The sequence below is a fragment of the Diadema setosum genome, chromosome 3, assembly GCF_964275005.1.
Source record: "Diadema setosum chromosome 3, eeDiaSeto1, whole genome shotgun sequence".
NCBI lineage: Eukaryota > Metazoa > Echinodermata > Echinoidea > Diadematoida > Diadematidae > Diadema > Diadema setosum.
In genome coordinates, this window is record NC_092687.1 from 4,641,840 (window position 1) to 4,664,562 (window position 22,723).

The following is a 22,723-nucleotide window of genomic DNA, read 5'->3' on the forward strand; positions in this document are numbered from 1 at the left end:
CGTTGTCACTGTAAAGGGATATTTTTACAGTACCTTTCTCGGTATTTCTTGAAAGCTGCCCCTTCCTTAATATTTTTTTTTTTTTTTTTAGTGTAATTCAAGATCTAGGACAGTAAAACGCGAAGTACACTCAGCCAAAAAAGAAAGTAAACACTTTTCAAGTCTATCTTTCTCATAGAATATTTGGCTAATGCATTACATACCATGTTGAAAATTATCTAATTTGCTATCGGCCTAAATAAAAAGGAAAACTTTACGCATGAGTAAAAATTGCAAAAATGAAAAAGTTGTCATTCATGCGTAAGTGCTCTTCCATATAACAATAACAACAAAAGACAAATTTAACACAATAAGAAACTTTTTTGAGGTTATAAAGAGCAAAAAGAACAAAAACTTGTTTTTGTTATTTCATTCATATCTCTCATTGTGTCAAATTGGTAGTGTCACTGTTATCTTGAAGGGCATTGCCAAATGAAAGACATGTCAATTTTACAATTTTTACTTTTGTGCCTTTTAGGGCAAAAATGAATGTGTTCACTCATGCGTTAAGTTTTCCTTTGTATTAATCTAATAGCTTAAGAGCCAATTAAATTACCTTTGATATGGTATCTATAATGTATGTTATTCTCTTTATAATATTATGTCCCTCTGCGCCCCAGAATAGGCTACTAGATCGATGGCGCATTACAAATGCTGTACTGCGAATTATTATTATTAGTATTATTATTATCATTATCATTATTCAATGCATTGATTTTCTTCAAAATCTGCGATATGAAAAATATGAAGTCGAAAAAGTGTTTACTTTCTCTCTTTTTTTTTTTTTTTTTTTGCTGAGTGTATACAGGGCCTATAGTGCAATCTCGAGATCGAGCTGTCATACAAATAAACATAAGATCTTAATCGATGCAAGACACACATACACCCCACATACACACTCACCAGACAACAACAACAACAACAACAAACAAAGCATACCAAACACACCAGAATGCGTTCATCCACAAACATATGGGAGTCGTTGATTTCTTTTTTACCAAATGAAGTATACACTTTAAAAAAAAATTCTATGGGTCATTCTTCAAAATCACTCACGATATCTTGAAAGTGGCTGAAAGTTGTAAAATGACGATTTTACGAATAGATGCAGTGAATGAAGACATCACAAACCAGGAGATGCATGATTTACATGATGTGAGTATCACATAAGTATTTATTGGACGGATATCCTGCTCACAAAGAAAATTCCGAACTTTGTTCTTACCTTTCATTCTGTATACATTGTTCTCTTCTCTTTTTAGAGAAAGCGTCACAAAACCAAAGAAATTCATTCCTTTTTTCAAAAAAAAAAAAAAAATCCGGATACAGTAGTAAAACACTATACCATTACATTTCCTTTCTTCAAGTAAGCAGTATTGTTACGACTGGGATCGTGATTTTCGACAGGATAAACAACCTTTTCATCGTAACAGTTTGCATTTTGTGATCACTAAAGTTACGATGCAGGTGGCGTAATGTTACAAAATCATTTCAATAGCGCTTTTTCACACTCGAGCGTTCATTGTTTGGTTTGAGCGGATGTGAGAACGTAAACCATGTGACTCGTTTACACACTCATTTATTGCAGTCCATGAGTGAAGTTAAAAAATAAATCACAAAAATAAGTATGCAACACAAATTCTAATGACCTAAAATCTACATTCATGAATGCAATGAGAGATGACGCCAATGCCATATGTGATAATAATACATGTAGGTTGATTTCAATGACTAATTATAAAGTGCTGCAAGTTTCAGACATCAGATTTTGGTAAAAGATTTACACGTGTATAAGATATCTGTATCTTCAAACACTTGTCAAAGTCAAACTTCCGCTGCTCTAGTGATGAAGGGATTAAGTTTCTTATAGGCACCTGCTTACAGCCCTAGAATTTTATATTTTTTCACATTTTTCACATTTAAGCATTTAGCATTTAAATTACATTACAAGAATACATTTTCTCGTTGCAGAACAAACCAAACATGTAAAGGAGTAATGAAGTGTTACAGTTCGTTATTCGGAAGACTCGGTTCGCCCGAAGGTTCTATGATCCGAAAACAAAGTAAGGTTCGTTATTTCGCAGGCTCGTTGGTATGCGCACCTTCTTTTAATTTTGGATTAACTTCATATATACCCTCTGAATAACTAATCTTTGAGCTGTAGTCCGTTTTCGGACTATAATGGATGGTAAACCATCAAAATAACGAATAACGCTATAAATGTTTGGACTGAATGAATCATTTTCATTTTCGGATCAGAGAGCATCTAGGTAAAGGGATTTTTGTGTTTCGGAATAAAACTAACATTCGGAAAAGTGATCGAACCTTGTTAATTTTCGAATTGAAATAACGAACATCACCCGGGTTAAGATCGTTAAAATTAAGTTGTAACACCACAAATAAGAATCTCAATTCCTCAATGTCAGAGACAATAAAAAGTTTGTTCTTCTTGCTTCTGTGTTTTTGTTTGACTGATTCGAGCTACACACCGCAGTTCGTGTCGCTATGTGTCTATAAAAGGCATGGTGGTTAAACTATATTCCATTAGACAATTGGTGCTATAATAGACTACGTAGATTTGAATAACACTGCAATGTTTTGTTTTATCATCGATCTGTGTCTGCTCCCTGCAAGGACAGCAGTCAGGGAGGGATTTCGGCAAAAAGCGATGTATGACATAGGGTTGGTATCGTATTGGTTGAGCTGAGGATTCAGCTTTTAACTTTTTGCGAGATACTTATAGAACCACGATAGAATCAAATATTAAAGAACATTCAATTCCTTATTGTAAGACAATTTTAAAGTTCATTTAATGAAAATCGGTTTCGCAATGACTGAGATAGCCAAAAAAACAAAAACAAAGTAAAACACAGTGATTCTATCAAAAGGTGGGTCCCATCTTTTATTAAGGTTGCTTTATTTTGGATATATCTCAACCATAGTGACAGGTTTTCAAATATAAATAAAATTCAAGTTGCAAAATCAAACATATTCCTATAATGAATAAAATATTTCCAAAATATTCTTTTTGTAACACGAGCTACTCAGCAGCGAGTAAACTGCATAAAATTGCACTTATAACTGTGTAGAAGTAAAACAAAATGATAAATAATATGAAATCAAGGTGAAAATGGATGGATACAAGGTCAATCAAAATGACAGTTTACAGTTTTTACAAGTCGTCAGGGAGTTGGTCACACATGAGTAACAAGAATAAGATAACATACATCATCGCCGAGTCTTTGGCAGAAAGGTTCGACATTATGACGGCCAATGTATCACGTGGATGAAATAGAAATAGAATTCAAAGCGGCTCATGATAACGATGGTCACGCATAACCTCAAAGGTTGATAATACTTCAGTTAGAAAACCATGCAACACTCAATAAACTTTTATAGTAGACGTCAAAAGTGGCCGAGAAAAGCATCTCCGACACAAGCGCTTTCGTCGCGATATCAAACTAAAGCTGCAATAATTGTGTTCTTCTTCTCCACGATGCACAGGTCCCTCGCATCCCATGGTGCCGCTGTTAAAATAATATGATCTTCTTAAACATCTATCACCTCTATACCAGACGGCACTGTCATTATCATTGCCCTATAGCGTTGCCAGGTACCCGTTAATTCGCCTGGGTCGAGAGGAACAGGGTGGTCAAAAGCATCTTGTCCACGGACGTAGGCACCTGTCGGGATTCGAACTCGTGGCCTAAGATTAAAGAGTAAAGATTGTCCACTGAAGCCACATCACCTCCACAGTTTGATTGGTTCTATGCCTCAAGCAACGAACCCTCGCTACTGTTGCCATGGTGGTGCTTCTCGCCCTGGCCCGCCTCTCGCTTGATGTCAGCCTTTCGTTGTAGTCTGACGGACAATGGGGGCGGCTTCTCCACCTTCGGCTGTGGTGTCTGGATTTCGGTCACGGTGGACGTCCCACACCCCATGGTCGGTGGTCGTTGATCTCGACGGAAGACGAGTACTCCACAGGTTACCCGACAGCCAGGGTTCCAAAGGAAACCTGTTATGATCAATGAGGATACAACTTCATTTCATTTCATTTTATTTTAATCTATTTTATTTTGTTTCATTACATTTCATTTCATTTCATTTCATCTATTTTTCATGTCCAGAATAATTTAAAAATATTCCAAAGTAACAACAATCATTTGTTGTTGTTTTTTTTTTTGTGCAAGCAGGTACAAATAGATTCAGTCATCTTTGGTAGATTTGGAAAAAATTAATTGCACAAAACGTGTAGTTTGTGTAGGAAGGTGTCTTTCTATCTCCTTGGTTCCCGACCCTGGTTCAAGGATTCATGTTCTTGTTATCGTTTGCTCGCCCTGTTCTTGGACAGTGGCGGATCCAGAGGGGGGGGGGGGGGGGGGGGTGAGGGGGCGGGCGCACCGGGCGCACGCCCCCTCTTTATTTTTTATTAAAACAAAAGAAATAAAAAGAAAAAATGAGATGAAACCCGGAAGTAGAACCAAAATATTCTTTGCTCCCCCCCCCCCCCCTTAACGAAATTCCTGGATCCGCCCCAGTTGGATGACCTTCACTTTTAATAATTCTCAAAAGAAAGTCGACACGCCGACAAGTATACTGTCCCTCAACGGACTTCGGACATTTTAGTGCTTTAAAGGGACTGTGCAGTACTGGTTGAGGTGGGGATTCAGGTTTATAACGTTCCTAAGTGAGATAATGAGAAGCCTCTTATGAAATATGAAAGAGCATGTAATTTTAAGAAGGATTAAACGTTTATTTGAGGAAAATTGGTTTTCAAATGGCTGAGATATCCAAAAAAGTGATAATGATAAAAGGCAACAGGCCACGCCTTTTATTAGGATCTCTTTGTTTCACCTTGTTTTTTGGATATCTCAGCCATTTCAAAACCGATTTTCTTTAAAAAAAACGTTTGATACCCCTTAGAATTGCATGCTCTTTGACATCTCATAGAGTGGTTTCTGAATATCTCGCAAAAGGTTAAAAGCTAAATCCTCACCTCATCCAAACTGGACGTCCGTGGACATTGTTAGGGATACGTTCAAGGATTAAGAAATCAATCGGCTCCTAGAACTATTGAGCAGGTGAAGACAGAGATGGGGGGGGGGGGTGAGTGAGAGAAAGAAAGAGAGGTCGACATGCGTCTACTCATCTCGAAACTAACTCCTGATAGTAACTGTGTTTTGAACACTCAAACACAGACATCAAAAGTGCCAATAGCTGGTGATTTTATTTGAAAATGACGCACTTAAAAATGCATATCCTCAATCATTCGTCATCAGTCTGAACCTGCTATAGCCCTTTACACAATGAAGTGTTCAGGTTATGAGTGCCAGGGAACTTTCAAGTCATGTAGAGAAATCACTTTGATGGGACCAATATCCACGTATGTTTGTCAGGATGGTCGTTTTTTTTTTTTTTTCTGGCCCTTCAGTGTTCTAGTTTTCATAAAACATCACCATGAATGCCGACATGGCGTATTAAGCCTAGTATCATAAATTCAACTTGTAAAAAAAATAACAAATCACGGCATGGCGGTTCTCTCCTGTGAATATCTTCTGCTTGTATATTGTATATGATTTCTACGTTTATTTGATGGAAATGAAAAGAAATTTGAATCTTGAATCTTGAATCTTGAGTTCATTAAGATAGTAAGAGTGGAGAATTGTAATAACCCTTGGCAAATTTCCTCACTAGAAATTCATAGAAAATCATCCTGTGACTCCCGGGCATACCATTAATCATGTAATTTAAACCCGTTTCCAGCAGATTTCAACAGTATACTTGTTTTCAAATTTCACAATTAATTTTGTTTGCAAAATAATGGAGAAGTGATTGACATAATTCTATAAAGTTTGTTATGACATTTTCATTCTATAGCTTAAAGGGGATGGCTAGTAACTGATCAGTGGGAATCAGTGGGAATGCTGGAGGATGATTGTTCCAATCCTTGTGGGATTTATTTAAGAGTACATTATATATCTATTGTTGTGTGAAAATAATTTGCTTCAGAATGGTCTCATATTCAAGTAATGTGCATTAAATGTTTCCAGATTAGTGTGCCTGGTCAGTGACGGGGCATTAATTTGCACATTACTTGAATATGAGACCGTACTGAAGCAAATGAATTTCACACAACAGTAGATATATAATGTACTCTTAAATGAATCCCACAAGGATTGGAACAATCATCCCTCAGCATTCCCACTGATTCCCACTGATCGGTTACTAGCCCTCCCCTTTAAATCGTTCGTTTACCACATTGACAATTTAGATAAAAAGTGACAACAGTTGTCACATCTAGAATCACAAGGTGGTATAATGATATAATCTTTATCAATAACAATCAAAAAGACTCGACTCCTCCACTCATTATAACGTACACAGTTTCACATTGCAGGCTGACACATCAATCTATTTCGATGTATATGACATTAATTAAGGTCAATTTAAAGTTTGCAGGGGATGATGTAGACGTATGCAGAAAAATACAAGACTCACCGAGAATTAAATTCTCGAATAACTTCAGGGTGTTAGAAAAACATGTAATTAATTAGTGGATTCATTGACTGAACGTACCTTTTTTCTCGTCCTGACTTTGTCCGGAGTGAAAGAGATTGTGTAAAACTATCACTAACACGTGAATGAATGATCCAGTGACACTTTTCCTAAAAACTTGGAGATTCTTAAGTAGAGAAGACAAACTATTTCGAGTCAGATTTCGATCACACTCAAAGGACTTTCTCCGATGATAATCCAATAGGTTAGACCACCTTAGGTAAGACCATCAACACACAGACGCAGTCAGACTAATGAGATCATTCTTCAGAGAAACCAAGGCGTCCGAATCCCTCTAGGTCGGATTTATTGAATGATTTCTCCCTTTTCATTGATGACTGGGAAAGTGGTTTTCGATCCTTTTCAAACTTCACTGGTTGTTTGCCATTCATCGCATTGATTTGTTACGTAACAATGTTTGTGAGTCGTGTTACGGGTCAAACAAACACAGGTATATAAGTTAGAAGGCTGCTTGGCCCAGGGAAGAGAAACCTAGCAAGGTGGTCACGTGGTCCGGGCATCGTGCTCCTTACACTGTCATGGTTACAGGACACAATGCGGACCAATTCTGATATTGTCTGTGTTGGGGCAATTTTCTCACTCTTTCCAGTTCATGCTTTCCTCCCCTCCCTCTCATCCACTCCCCCCCCCCCCTCTCTCTCTCTCTCCCTCTCTCACTCTCTCGCTTTCTTTCATAATCAAACCATCAGTGAAACAAAATTTCATAAACAGAAATCAAATGCGAAATACTAACATTACATGAGGATATAACATTGCCAGAAATGATACATCTTGAGGATGTATTCTGTTGAATTTATACATTATGTATTTTGAGTGTATAAATACTATACACAGTGACATTCATGGGAGATGTTAGCGCTGAATTTCTCGGAGTACAATAGGGAATAGATTACCATGTACTGGAAGAGTGTATTGGTTGTTGTTTTTTGATTCACTTTACTCACCCTCAGACTTTCGAAGGTCATGAAACTGACTGTGCGGTTCAAATAATCCAGAGCTTGCTTCCAAAAGGCGCTAAATCCAATGAAAACAAGGAAAAGTAGAAATTACGCGGTGCGTAATATATGTCCCCGCCGGAAGCAGCATTTAGTAACAAAATGTGCAATATAGGTAAAAAAAAAATCAAGGTCAAAGGTCAAAGAAGTCAAAGGTCAAAATTCTGTGCAGAAGTTTTGAAGCCCTCACCTAGTGCCATCACATAAAGCAAATGGAATCGAAATTGGGTTAGAAATGGCCAAGGAGTAGCATTTTGTAGCCAATGTACAATATAGGTCAAAAATCAAGGTCAAAGGTCAAAGAAGACAAAGGTCAAAATTCTGTGTAGAAGTTTTGAAGCCCTCACCTAGTTATGCTATCACATAAAACAAACGGAATCGAAATCGGGTTAGAAATGGCGAAGGAGTAGCATTTTGTAGCAAAATGCACAATATAGGTCAAAAATCAAGGTCAAAGGTCAAAGAAGTCAAAGGTCAAAATTCTGTGGAGAAGTTTTGAAGCCCTCAACTAGTGCCATCATATAAAGCAAACGGAATCGAAATCGGGTTAGAAATGGCGAAGGAGTAGCATTTTGTAGCAAAATGTACAATATAGGTCAAAGGTCAAAGGTCACAACTGAAATTCTGTGTAGAAGTTTTAAAGCTCCCATGTAGTGCTATCATATAAAGCAAACAGAATCAAAATTGGCTCATAAATGACAGAGAAGTAGCAAATTGAACATTTTGATCACACACGGACGCACACACGGACAGACGCATGGACGGACGCACGGACGGACGGACACACACACGTACGGAGCCCGTTTCATAGTCCCCTGCTCGAACTCGTTCGGCGGGGACAATAATATGGATTTAGCACCTTTTGGAAGTAAGCTCTTCATATTGGCGAAAGGACTATAGGTATATGATTCTGCTTGAGTTGTTTTTTGGTGTTTTTTTTGTTTTTTTTTTTAAACTGAAAGGGCTACCCATTGAAAATAAAACGGTATAAAGGTAATAATAGTTTAGGGCCTAGAATTTTTTCACTTCGTTGTTTCCGAAAGTTCGTATTAACCGTGTTCGCTGTATAATTAAAACACTCAAATTTCAATTTCTCTCAGCCGCAGTCAGGGTTCATACTATAGAGCACACGGATTTGTTTTTCCACCTTCACTCCCCCTCACTCCTTCTTGGTTTCTTCTATCTACAGTTAGTTCTTCTCCTTTCTTCCAATCCATCCATCCTATCCCCCTTCCATCTCTTGCTATCTCTCTCTCTTTGTCTGGTGATCGTGAGTGCCCTCAAAATAGGTGCATGAAATCTTGAAACATTACAATAGAACCTATAATTTGAATTCAAAGTACACTTGGAGAAACACAGAGTCATAGAAAAGATATATTTATTTCACCATATCAGATTTGTTATATCCTTATCAACAATGTCAAAAAATACGACTGGTACAAGGAATGCAGCGCATAATTCATGGGATATTTCACATAGGACAAGGTGTAATGGCACATAGACAACTTTACAAACATTCTATGCAATCAAATATCAGAATTTCATTGCATGCTGCCATTGTATGCTGTCAATTTGTGCTGCGACCGAATTAGCTTCATCATCTCCCTTCTTAGTTTCTTGCCAACCTGTAGTAACTGAAAACATCTTATCTTTCAAAACTAATCGTGCACTTTGCCCAAAACAACAACATTGAGACTTATTTCTTAACTTCTATTCTTAAAAGAGACAAAATATGAGATATTGGTACGTGATGAAAATAAAGAAGGAACATTACCATTCATACATCACAAGTGTTTGATTTATTTCTTAAGATAGGTACCGATTAACACAATTGCTGCAACAGGATTGATGAAAATAGTGATTAATATACACACACACAAACACACACACACACGCACACACACAAACATACATAAAGCTCGTTCGATATTGAGGGACTCAAGGCGTTATGTATCAATATACTGACTAAGAATGTTTGTTATAACCTGTGCCACGTGTGTTCCTATGTAACGATCCGAACAGTCCAGAAAATAGGTGTATCTTTACTTCTCGCCTGGCTTTAATTTTTTATTCTTTTTAACCAGAAAAAAAAAATCAACTATGATATGAGACCGATATGGATGTTTGTTTTTAAATGCTAACATAAACTACATTGGGCCCCTCTTTGATAAATGGGAACGCACTGTGGTCATCATTTGAGAAAATATAATTTTGGTAGGTTCAACACAAACAATATTATTATATAGAAATAAATAAATTGCAGCATCCTCCATGGCGGATACAAATGAATTTTTTACACTGTCTTTTGCACTACAACTCAGCATAAAACAGTTTTCCTACATGTATATGGCAAGATATTGCTGGATGTATAACATAATCTATTTTCATAATCGTCTTCTAAATCATTACCAAGATGCTGCAAATTATTGGAAAAAAAGGCAAACAAGCGAACGAACAAACAATTAAAGCTATTAACTTGCACTCTACGCCAACATTTAGTGAGGTAACAAACCTTGGAAGTTGTTCGAAAATATCGTTGAACACAATGACTTAGCACAATTAATGCGAATACAAAAAAAAAAAAAAATACGCCCTATACATCCTACATCGTGCATTAAACTTTAGAGTGTCCCTTTTTTTCTCATTAAAGGAGACCTCCGGATGATTTTCAATTTTTTTTTTTCATTTGAACAACTACAAATAAGTTTAAAAAGGACAGAGTTGCAGAACTTGTGATGATTGGGATGAAGAATAAGAATATTGTCAAAATTTAGAACAAATTGCAATGAACAAGGATGATGACATGGCAGGGTCACCATAAGAACGAATGAGTTGGGGCTCAAGGAAGCAGAACAAAAGAAGAAGGCATGCATTATAGATTATACACAGGTGAACTCGCAAGCAAGCGGTATTGTGATGGAATTACACTGCTATACATTTCTGAAATATGTGAACCTCCTGTGTCATCATCCTTGTTCAGTTTAATTTAAGGTTTTTCAAACTATTGTTTCATTGCTCAAGAACCACAATAAATTCCACAAATCTATACATGGAGTTGTCGATTTATGTACTACATGATGTGAAATTATGAAAATCGTCTGGAATGTCCCTTTAATGAACTGTTTTATTTTTGGAAAGTAGGGCCTACTGTAAATGTCTCATTTTTTGTAAACAGTTCGTCATTCTGAACATGCCGAAGGACCATTATTTCTGTTGATCCAAACATGAAATACGATTAGTAATAATCCGAAGGTTCCTATGGACGTAACACTTTCTTTTTGTCTTTTTTTCTTTCCCCTTTTCCCTACATTTCGAGAATGGCGAACCTTATTTCATTTCCAGATCAAAGAACCATCGGAATAGTGAACATCACCCTGTTATTTCGTCGACTTTCCAGTCATGTCCGGAGGCCTATTTTGTCAAAAAGTCCAAGAAATGATACATAAACATCGACCGCACATCTGGCATGATTAACAACCACAGACTCAACATATGAAGCACGATCAAACAAGGAGAAAGAAGCTAATAAAAAAAGTAACCATGTCATGAACAAGCACAATTTGATGGGATAGAGCGAATGAAGCTGCTGATAGTGTATAATATTTACGATATTTACGATATAGAATAGTACACCGAATCTAATCTGCTCACACATTACTCTCCACCCACGGAAAGACGGGGAGAACGTACATATCATTTGGTCTGTTTTCCTGCTGGAATGGAATTCTAAAACCTCAACACTCAGCTGGGACCGAAGAGGAGTATTTTTTTTAAAAGAGTTTTCATGATGTATTTATAGAGACTTTATCGTCAGTTGTCCCATTCAAGAAGCCACTTCCCCATATAGTCCATTGACCCCGCGCCCGGCTCAGACGCGAACATATGAAGACTAAAGAGCCCGCGACCCGGAAGTTGAATTGTACAAGTGCGCTGGTGTTTGCCATTGAGAGATTCAGTCACGTTTACTTTACACTTTCGACCCTCGTCATTGAACAGTGCGCTGAAGGGCTTGTTCCTCCTTACCACCAGAGTACATACTCCATGCTTGTCTGCGAGAATTGTAGAGCTACGCGGACTCAACACGGTGAGTCCGAGCTGGACGAAATTCTTCCCCGGACCCATAGTCCCGTGAGTCTCTGGAAAACGAGGTTTCTTTGTTGCCTCCAAACATTCGACGAGCCACACTCCTGCAAAGTCGAAGCTTCCCCCATCTTCCTTTGAGGCGAAGACGACAAGGTTAAACAGACCGGATTCCTTTAACAGGATTCGTATCCTTGTTTGCGATATGTTGCCATCATCACTAAACGACGCTTCTATTAATACGGATTCCTTGCTCTTCGGATACTTCCCCTTCTCCGTTTCAAGATGGCTGGAGATCCTAACATTTGCCCCTTTCTTGTGAGCGAAGACCAGCTCACCCTCCCCCAACGTCAATGTCACTTTCTTGGACTTGGCCTCATCAGTCAAAAGTCCGCACTCCCTAAAACGGGCGTTTTCACCATAGCTGTTGAACTTTCCAGGAAACCGTGATTTCGGAGAAGGTCCATCACTGAAGACTGGCCAAACCCCCACATACTTGTTCGTATCATAGCCTTCAGGTTTGGCGAAGAGACGCAATGCAAAGATTCCTTCCTTGTCCATCCGCAGGTTAAACTGCGTTACCTTGCGCTGATCTTTCACAAAGGAATCTGCAAACACCAGCCCGTCTGTCTTCTCTGCCTTAGCTGTTTGGAGATTAGAGATAAACTCAACCCGATCCTCCACCGAGCTGGAAACCTCCATCACAGCCTCTCCATTGCAACACGTAATCCGGCCCTGGTGGCTTGTTTCCAAACCGAACGAGAAGAAGTCACTCTGTGGACCTACGTGACACGCCTTGAGTGGAAACAATCCCTTAGATGAAGGTTTGTGACACATCACGAGCCAATGGCCGACGAACAATGAGTCAGGAATAAAAGCGTCTTGTGCAAACAGGGCTAGTTTGTACAACCCTGCTTTCTTGAAGCGAAGACTGATTACTGTTTCTAACTCATTTTCTCCAGTTTGATTCTCCACCATCACCATTCCATCTTCCCTTAAAGACTTTGTGTCAGTATCGTCTTTCAAGTCTACAGTAATCCTTGTATTTCTTGAAATCGGAGACTTGACCACCAGCTGACCCTCCCCTTGACGGGTCAGTATTGTTGAGGTCAGTGCTTCAGCAAGTCTCAACCCAAGTTGCTCGAAATTCCCTTGAGGGCCTCCTGACCCATGAATGACCGGAAGTGTCACAGGACTGACCGTGTCGGAAGTCATTATGGTATACCTCAGGGGAAGACTGATCGATTCGTCCTGACCTTTGACCCAGAGGTTGAGGGCAAATTTACCCTGAGATGGGCACCTGACGTGACACACCACCCAGTCATCAAACTGCTCGCAGTAAACAGAGGAGTCCAATCGCTTGTCCTTTGCCTGGAAGTTGTACAGTTCTGCTCGAACATTCGATGGACCGCCCTCTATCTTCTGGAAAATGACATGAGCGGCACCTTTGGGGGCTTTGATCGTTGCTTTGTTCGGTGTTACCGGAACGAGGCCTACTTTGGGGAGATTCAAGGGTGCACCAAAGAGGTGCGCATGCTCGTGAATAGAATTTGGCTTGGTAGCCTGGCTCCCGCTGGCGGATATGACGTAAGAGACTAAACTGTTCTCCAAAACATCATTGGCATTATCCGGATACAAAACCTCGGTGTCTTTCTCTCTCTTGTGCTGCCGCGGGGTAACATGGCCGAGGAGGCGGAAGGAATAACGACCGGAGCGAGGAAGTTTTACCGAACAAGAAAGCTGGTCTCCATTCCACCAGTGTTGCACTCTACATGTCACTTTTTCCCCAGAGCTATTGATCAATATACAGAACGAGTTATATACCGCCCTCTTCAGTCTGAACTTGACAAGGACCTCGTTGTCTGGGGCGTTGATGATACCCTGCTTGTGCGTGAGACACTCTAGGCCAGCGAAGACGGCGTTAGCCGAGATCATCGGTTCGCTGTTCCACTGTTTAATCGAGGTGTATGGACTACCACTCAAATCAACAGGAATATGGGACATGTTGAAGTATTCGGGATCAGCTAAAAAATGGCTCTCTTTCCAGTGACGTGTGAATACGGCTTTGCCGGAAGTGGAATCTGTGAAGACATTAAACAATGAAAATGAATTGGTACATGTATTTTAATGACTAGGAAAGCAATCCTTTGGGTCATAGGTAGTGAGATGTCTAACTTTAATCCGAATGGGAATATTGGATTGTGCCTGAAATATTCATCCACACGAGCTTCATAGCTCTAATCACGACAGGTTTTAATCCTCACAGAAGAGCCTATACCTTAGACAATTTTACTGTTAAAAAAAAAATAAAATCATAATTATTAAGATGACAACACCTTGGGTTGTCGATTAGTTCCAAGCTCATAATTGACCGAAATTCATAAAGAATATTATGGAAAATTTATGTAAAATGCATATTACGAGTGAAGCACAACATAAATCATCGTTTTCTAAACGCATCTCATCGAGTAAGATTTTTATCCACGTTTTGAGAGAGTTACCTTCAAGGTCTCTGCTCCGTACACGGTGAAAGAAAAAAAAAATCAGCCAACATTCTGCTTTAAATCACAAACTTCCCTGCTGTTTTCAACTAACAACTTCAAGGCATTTTTAAACACGCTTCTATCTCCATCTGTATATTAATCTGTTGTTCTGTTTAGTTTGGTGGTAAATTCTATATTCCTTATTTGCAACAGCGAGAATAGCTTTGACGCTATTCCTCCATAGCCCGCGCAAAGCCTATAACCACGCCTTCCTTATTACTTCTCACCAACACTCCCCGCCGCCCACGTGCTGTCACAGAAAAACTTCTGACCAATCAGAGTGACGCGATTCCACGCATGCTTGACTTTGCTCAGATCAGACATCATAGGCTCGTATCCAGACCCTTTACTGTATCCAGTAAGTATCTCACATTGGATCCCGGCTTTGCTGTGTATAGTTACAGAGAGACAAAACAACTGTTGTGTTGTGGCGTAGCAGATATTTATATCATTTTTAAATTCTCTGTTTTGTCCTCGGAAGTCTATACACAATGTCTATATTGGATAAGACCACACATCAAAATTAAGCAATGGTAATTCAAAACTTTAAATGGTTGTTATTTCTCCAACCGTGTTTAATTCTAATATATAAAATGTATCAACCATTAATTTTCATTTTCTTAAGAGTGTCGTTGGGTAATGCAATTGAAAAAAAAAAACGTAAGGAGAAAAAAAAAGACAAAATGTCTTAAGACATAACACGTACGTCAATAATAGAGCAATACTACACAACTAACGTATGTGTAAATCATAATGTATTTTCACTTACTCGCACATTGCTTGTGTAAGGTTGCTGTAACCCGCACACACAGCCATGCCAGTACGAAGGACGCCCTCTGGCGAGTTATCTCCATGATCGCCTGTGTTGAGAAAGTTGACGTTGTACTTGATGTTGTGAGCAACCCATCGGAAAATGACGCGAAATTTCTCGAGGTCTGTATGACACTGTGACGTCAGGAAGGTCACGAGGTTACTGAGGTTGTTGCGAAGATTTGAAGGAGCCTGAGGAGAAATTAATGTCGTCATGGTAATATTGATGATGCTGACAAGATTATCGTAGTTATCATGGAGTATGTAACCATTAATAATAATGCAACGAGCACAATTACGTTTAATCATATCAGAATATCACGAGAGTCAAGTAATTTGTTGCATTTCAAAGTAACAAAGAATTTACAGTCGATATTCATCGCTTTTCATTTATCTTCCTATACTGAAATTGGCTTTCGGACACTTCATTTCCGAAGAAATTTCTCTCAACGCGGGATAACGACGTCATTTCCTATATATGATGCCACAATCATTGCACTTCTGGGGTCGCAATTTAGTACCGCATTGACCCAGCTTCCGTTTGCAGTGAGAAAAGGCCGGGCCGATCCGAGACGAGCCAGGGCCGAGACTACCTCCAGAGCTTGGCCAAATGCGCGGCCGATTTTGGTATCGCATTTGGCCTTTTCAGCGTTTGCAGTGAAGGAAAGCCGGGCTCGGCACTGGTCGAGCCCGGCCTTTCCACTCACTGTAATTGGGATCTGAGATCATTTCTTCTGGTCTCTCTCATTTTGTAAGGCCTCCTCTTATGCCATGTGCATGAAGGCTAAAACACATTCACAAGATAGGCAAATTGTATACTTCCAAAAAAAAAAATAAAATAATGGGACATATTAATTCATGGATATTCTTTCTTGAAAACTGAATTGAAAAAAGCTTAGAAAACACGGTATAGAAAACAAGAGCTGGGCAAGCAATGCAAAACGAGACTAATGAAATCTTAGAGAGGTCATCCCACGAGACCGACACCCATGAGTCATACAGCCCACGAGTCAAACAGCCCACGAGTTCGACACTATACATGGGCAAATAAAGCCCATTGGGCCGACACTAAATGGGTAAAAACAGACCACGGGTTCGACAGACACAACACGGGGTTTAATGTGTCGGTCATGTGGACCTTGTTTGCTAAGTGTCGAACTCATGGGCTGTATTATGACTCGTGGGCTGTATATAACTCGACAGCTGTATGACTCTAGGGTGTCTGTCTCGTGACGTGCACCCATCTTAGATAGGGATGTTGTAAAGGAGGAAAGACGGGAAAACTGACCTCAATGGCTCGTTGGTCTAGACGTCTCATCTCATTGTAGTCAGGTATCATTGTTCTCTTCCCAGACCAAAACGTGTCTTCGATACTCAAATCACCTTCACCACTGGACAGCGAGAATGCATCTAATCCGAAAACTGGCCTCGGCTCACTTCGGTACTTTCCGACTTTTACCGAAGAGTCGAAGGGCGACTCGGTTTTCGTATACTGCAGGTTCTCGGAAGATTTGGCGTTCGGGATAGCACTCTTTGAAGTTTCTGAGATTTCTGCCTCGATAACTTTGTTATTAGTGTCACCAGTTCCTGCTTTAACAACATTTTTAGGCCTATGCTTTTTACTGTCACCAATTTCTGCTTTGACAGCATTGTTAGGCCTTTCACTGTCACTAATCTCTGTTTTGACAACATTGTTATTACTGTCACTGCTCCGTTTGTCTAATTTTCCCTGTCCCTCTCTAAGACTAACTCCTCCATCTTTTGGCAGTGTCTGTCTCCGTCCATGCTTTATTCCTTCGTCTACAGTTGTTGATGATTTGACTTTCGTCTCTCCGCTTCGGTTTTCGATTTCGTCGTTCTTCCTTTCGGCAGGTTTACGAGGCGTTCCGAGGTTCTCTTTCACACTTCGTGTGCTCGTGGTGGCCCTCTCGGAACTTTCCGGAACGATCTCATCCTGCCTAGAAACGGACACCGCCCCCTTGGATCCGCCACACCCCATGGTGATGAGATAGCGGGACGCTGTTGATGAAGGCTCCTCTTACTCACCCCACCCTCACATCGAGGGCAGACCCTCTGTCTGTGACGTCAGAGATACAAGATTATACACAAACGTGAACAGAGGAAGATTGTACCTTAGAACAAGTTGACTACAATAAAAGTAATAGAAAACCAATTCTACACTACCCACCAGTTATGAACATGGAAACAGTTATATTATAGTCAATATGGGGTGCTGTTCGTTATTCCGAAGGTTCGCTATTCCGAAGGTTCGTTATTCCGAAGGTTCGTTAATCCGAAACACGCAAATTCCCTATACCTAGAGGTTCGTTAATCCGAAAATGAAAAAGCGTTCGTTAATCCGAACATTTGTGGCGTTATTCCGAAGGTTCGTTATTCCGAAGATTCGTTGATCCGAAAATGAAATTCGAAATAACGAATCTTCGGACTAAAGAGCCTTCGGAATAACGAACCTTCGGAATAACGAGCTGTAACCAGTGATATGATTAGATATACAAAGAATGATTTGCATTTTTTTCTTCCCGTAAGAACCATCCGAAGAGCTTAATGGAAAACAGATTGTTCGTTTAGTTTATCAATCTGAGATATTATGTAATCTGATGAAAATTATGAAAATATCTGTAATTACAAAAAAAAGTCTAAAAAAATCTACCGAACAGCTAAATACCAGCTTCGTCACTAAAAAGAATGATAGGCCTATACTGCCCTACTTTGGCAAAAGGAAGCACGTGACAAAAGTGACATTTTCTCGTAAAAGAGCAAAACGTGGACTATCATGATGTCTTATTATCTCTTAGTCGGATGAGTGTTTCTGCATGAAATTTGGCCTGGAAGAAGAGCTCATTATGTGAATTATGAAAACATCAATAACTCAAATTCGGATGGTATGTCACTTGCTTCCTTTTGCCAAAGTAGGGCAGTATAGGCCTAATCAGGATATGGCTTTCATTCTTTCCGAAGAGCGTATGCTATCAATAGAGAAAATATATTTATTTGGGGACTAATATGAACATCAAAGTGAAGTGAAACATCTAATGCAAATTGGTAAAACCATTAAAGCGACAATCATAATGACGAACAAACAATTTGAACCTCAACCAACCCCGTGGCTTTCAAACAAGTACATTGCTACTGTACACACACAATACGACCGATTCGACTATGTTACAGCTGTATTAGAGATGAATGTCATACGTTCACTGAATAATGATTGTATAATACTAATAAAGATCATACGAATATTTTCTACGATTCCTAACCTCTTGCGATGTGTGATATGACGCTACCACTCGGAGACGAAGTAGTGGTGTTAAAACTCCGTTGTAAGACGAGGCACCTGTAGGCCTATGGACAGGTCGTCAGAGCGGACAGTCAGACACTATACTACCCGACACTGTCCCGTGTCCGTCAACGCAATGGCTCGCTTGGCTCTGCACTCATGTCTACAAGGGGTTGACCGAGACATCCAATAAACAATACGTCATAATAGCACCTGTTAATGTCCTCTAATTGCTTCTCGGCATGTACCTGATGATGATTCGAAGAAAGAGGTATGTTGTCCTCCATGGCTGCAAACTAGGTTCACTTCCGAGCAGTCTAAATGCACTTCATTGTTGCAATACCTCGCCAGACACGTATATGACGTTACCATTGTGTATCAGTGTGTGGGATTATACCGTAACAGGACAATATAACCCCGCGTTGGGATGCATTCTATAAATTTATACAGACACCTTGAATTATATCAATGTATCTTTCTATGCACTGAAAAAGTTGAATGAATTACATTATGTATAGGCCTAATACGTGTCTCGATTCATTAGATTACAACATGGATGTTACGAATATAACGCTTAAAATGTTGCTTTGCTGAAATTCAATTGCCTCGTTTCAGCTCATTCATTCTACAAACGGTTTTGTGCTCCTCGCACAGCACTGGTGTGCGATCATTTTACAGTTGCGTAACCACAATGAAAAGACTGTTTAGCAGGCTTCTTTCATTCCCATAGCAACGCTGACAATGGATCGCCGAGAGCGGCGCACTGGCAATTTGGCCGTGGATGGCACCAAGGTGGATCAGGGAGGTTCTCTTTCCACCTCCCTGGATGGATGGCCGAATCTTGTCATTTTGAGGTGTGCAGTTTATATACTCTGTATGTAAGCTTGTTGATAGGTATAGGCTAGTAACCAACGAGCCTCAAATTAAAGCTCCTTGCATACCACTGAGAAAACTCCATAATCTTTCGCCTCCTTGATCTTTTATAAAATTTTGTCCGAGAAGACGAGAATGCGAGATCTAGACTTTTCGATTTCTTTGGTTCGAGAAGGCGAGAAGTCGAGATAATCTCAGATTCATGTCGCCTCAATTTTTTTTTCCGATCCAAGAAAGTGAGAAGATGGTGCTATAATTATAAGATCTTGTTTTCAAGAGAAAATGTTTAAGCGAGATACATGCAAGATATCGTCTTCTCGACTTCTCGGGTCCAAGGAGGCAAGAAGACACGATTATTTCACCCTCTCGCCTTCTAACCTTCTCAGACCCGAGATGTCAAGAAGACGATTTTGATCTCGGACCTCCCCTGCCTCCTTTTCTCCGGGAGGAAGGGGGGGGGGGGGGGAGGGAGGGGCTGGGCCCTTGGCTTGGAAATTTTGTTAGAAGACGTTCTGTCTTCATTAGAATGAATCGAATGTTTATTTCATACAATTTGTGAAAGTTACAAAGATTGTGAAAAGTAATGTGCAAGAGTGTAGGGCAAATTTCGCCTTTTATTAAACTCTCCGGTTCAATATTGCTACGCCAGTATTGGTTGTGTTATATACAGTGTATGTAGTAATCTACGTTTGTACACAATTGGCATGCCGTAGTCGATTGTCTCGGCCACGGCAATAAATCAGATCCAAACCTCATCCGAATCGTCTACGGTTTCCCCTTTTATTTACTGGCGTGGTGGCAGCTGGATGCGAATTTAACGCCACTAATTTGCTCTACCCTAGTCCAAGAGAAAGGAGAATCTCGCCTGATATACGCAGGAGTAGGCGTTCTGTTGTAATTTACAGTGATAATTCGGGTGACGTATACAGTATTTGGGCGATTTATAGTGTGTAGTCCCATGTAGTGATATGCACGTTGCATCAACGAAGCGATGCGCCGCCGTGGCCGGGTCCACCGGCTCTCCGTCAATGCAACGACGGGCAGCCCCGGCCGCTGAGGCACCCAAGCGGAGGTGTCCCGCGGGCCAGCAGGTTGGCCTTGGCCAGCAATCCGCGTTGTCAGACGCGACAAAACGTGAACCTCCACACTTCCCTGCTACAGGGCAAGGGAAGGATAATCAGATACAGGTTGAAGTTCGAAGTGGCTCTGTCTGTAGTCTGATCAGTGAAACTGCAGCTGATATGCTTGGCTTAGAAATCCTTGTCGATGGGTCTGGATATGAGGATTACATTGATGCACCCATTGGTCACTCGGGTGATCTTCCAGAGGTTGATATTGTTGGTATTGTTTCGTGTACATTGTACCACTATGAGTGTGACTTGATGTTTAATGGTTTCGTTGTGGATGATCATGTGATGAATGACGGTGTAGATGTGCTCGCAGGTGCAGATTTCATGGAGCAAAATGATATTGCTGTTCGTCCCTCGAAAGGTCAGATTATGTTTGGAGATGATACTATGTACACTTATAGTCTCAGCGATCGATCCGCTGGCTATGATTCACGTAACACTCATCACGCACAAGCCGTTCATGTCAGTGTAATGGAGAAGGAGATACGTGCGCATGATTACAATGAGTTTGAGTTTGAGTGTGAGATGGAAAGTACAGAGGATGCTGAAGCAGAGTGTAAGCCACACAACATACAGCCTGAAGGTGTTGCTGTAGGCTTAATGGTGAAAGAGGCAAAAGTGCAAGATCCAGGGTTTGAATGTGAGATGTGGAATACTGAAGATGAAGAAATAGAGTGTGTGTTACTGAATTATGATGATGGACAGAATGAGATCACTGCTGTGGACAAAGGTGTTTGGTTTGAGTGTGAACAGAAATATGGGACAAATTCTGACAGTGATTCATGGACTTTTGATCCTGCAGGTGCGGTTGGCATTGAAGTCTGTGGTGATGTTGAGAGTCCCAATATGGCCATTCCTTCCACTGAGCCCAGCTCTGTTCCTCCCTTCATTGAGCACAGCTCAGTTCCTCCCTTCACTGAGCCTCGCTTTGGTCCTCTCTTCACTGAGCCTCGCTCTGTTCCTCCCTCTACTGAGCCCAGCTCTGGTCCTCCCTCTACTGAGCCTCGCTCTGGTCCTCTCTTCACTGAGCCTCGTTCTGTTCCTCCCTCTACTGAGCCCAGCTCTGGTCCTCCCTCTACTGAGCCCAGCTCTGGTCCTCGCCCCACTGAGCCCAGCTCTGGTCCTCCCTCCGCTGAGCCGAGCTCTGTTCCTCCCTTCACTGAGCCTAGCTCTGTTACTCTCTTCACTGAGTCTAGCACAAACATTTTCATGGGCAATACAAACCCTCACGCTGACATTGACAATACATTCACAGACACTTCACACCAACCACAAGTGAATTCACACATACACTCACAGCCTATAAACAACCAAGGTCACTACACGCCCATTGACAATTCGTGTAATACCTACAGTGATCCTCAAAGTCACAATGAGCAGTACCAGTTTGTGGAAGCTACCTTACCTAAAGGTTTCTCCAAGCTTCTTCCCAGTCAGTCAGGTGAGGACGCTCTTCCTGTCACAGACCATGTCCCTCTACCCAAGGTGTCAACCCACATGGACATACGTGTATTTGGCATCGACCGACTTTGTGCTAGCCATGGTTCCGCCTGTGTGGAGGAGACAACCGCGACATTTGCCCATCAGCCAGTCCAGGGTGAAGTACCATCTTCTACAGGTTCTCCTCCTGGCAAATACCTCACTCCTGCTGATGCCTCTCCCTCTTGCACGCCGCGAGACAGTGAACACCAGTTCATGATGGTCTTCAACATGGTCCCCAAGATCCACCCAGAGGGTTCTACCGCCTACAACAATGCTGTTCGCCTCCGCCCCCCTATGGATGACGTTGGCATCGCCGATCGTGACACACACCCAACCTGGAAGGCCCCACCACGGCACAACGGCCCGTGCCTGTCCTGTTTGTGGTCCAAAGGAGATCCCTCCCCCTCTCCCGATGATGGAGTTTCGCGTGCATTCTACCAGATGATCCCCACTGAACATTCATCTGATGATCCCCAAGCTCCTACCCATTGCTTCGCTGATGTAGGTATCATGGATGTCCTATTCCCCTGCGTGCTCTGGATTCCCCATCCCTCAGCACCCCCTGACTCCTCCCGCCCATCAGCGATAACCCGTGGTCCTCCCATGCCCCTATCTCCTCCAGGTTAAGTGATCACTTAAGTTGTATTTTGTACCCTTGTTTTGTAGTGTGTATATAGGTGCACAATGTTATGTGTGTGTTTTTGTGATTCACATTTTTCCACATGCATCAGCTGTATGTATTGTAGTTTGTATACCGGTACCCACCTTTTTGTCATTGCGATAGTGAATCTTACGTTTTGTGAAATTCTTTGGGTATCATTTGATGTTTTGATAATTTTGTTAATCCGTTTTTTCTTACAGTTTCTGTTGTGATTTTTTGAGATCTGAATCTTTGTC

At 40.9% G+C, this 22,723-nt stretch overlaps 1 protein-coding gene across 1 annotated transcript; it reads right to left on the minus strand.

Moving 5' to 3' along the window:
* Positions 1 to 11,258: 11,258 nt before the first annotated feature.
* Positions 11,259 to 17,042, minus strand: LOC140226678 (uncharacterized). Its single transcript, XM_072307117.1, has 4 exons — positions 16,332 to 17,042; positions 15,003 to 15,235; positions 14,461 to 14,621; positions 11,259 to 13,771 (listed from the first exon to the last, which is right to left on the minus strand). The coding sequence occupies exons 1-4, from the start codon at positions 17,040 to 17,042 to the stop codon at positions 11,421 to 11,423; spliced, it is 3,456 nt and encodes a 1,151-aa protein (XP_072163218.1). The 3' UTR covers positions 11,259 to 11,420.
* Positions 17,043 to 22,723: the final 5,681 nt, after the last annotated feature.

Excerpts from the sequence above, each read along its gene's own strand:
- LOC140226678 (XM_072307117.1), bottom strand. The coding sequence starts at position 17,042 with ATGGGGTGTGGCGGATCCAAGGGGGCGGTGTCCGTTTCTAGGCAGGAT. Across the intron at positions 15,236-16,331 it reads TAGACCAACGAGCCATTGAG|GCTCCTTCAAATCTTCGCAA; the intron begins GTCAGTTTTCCC and ends ATTTCTCCTCAG. Across the intron at positions 13,772-14,460 it reads GTGGGCGGCGGGGAGTGTTG|ATTCCACTTCCGGCAAAGCC; the intron begins GTGAGAAGTAAT and ends ATGTCTTCACAG.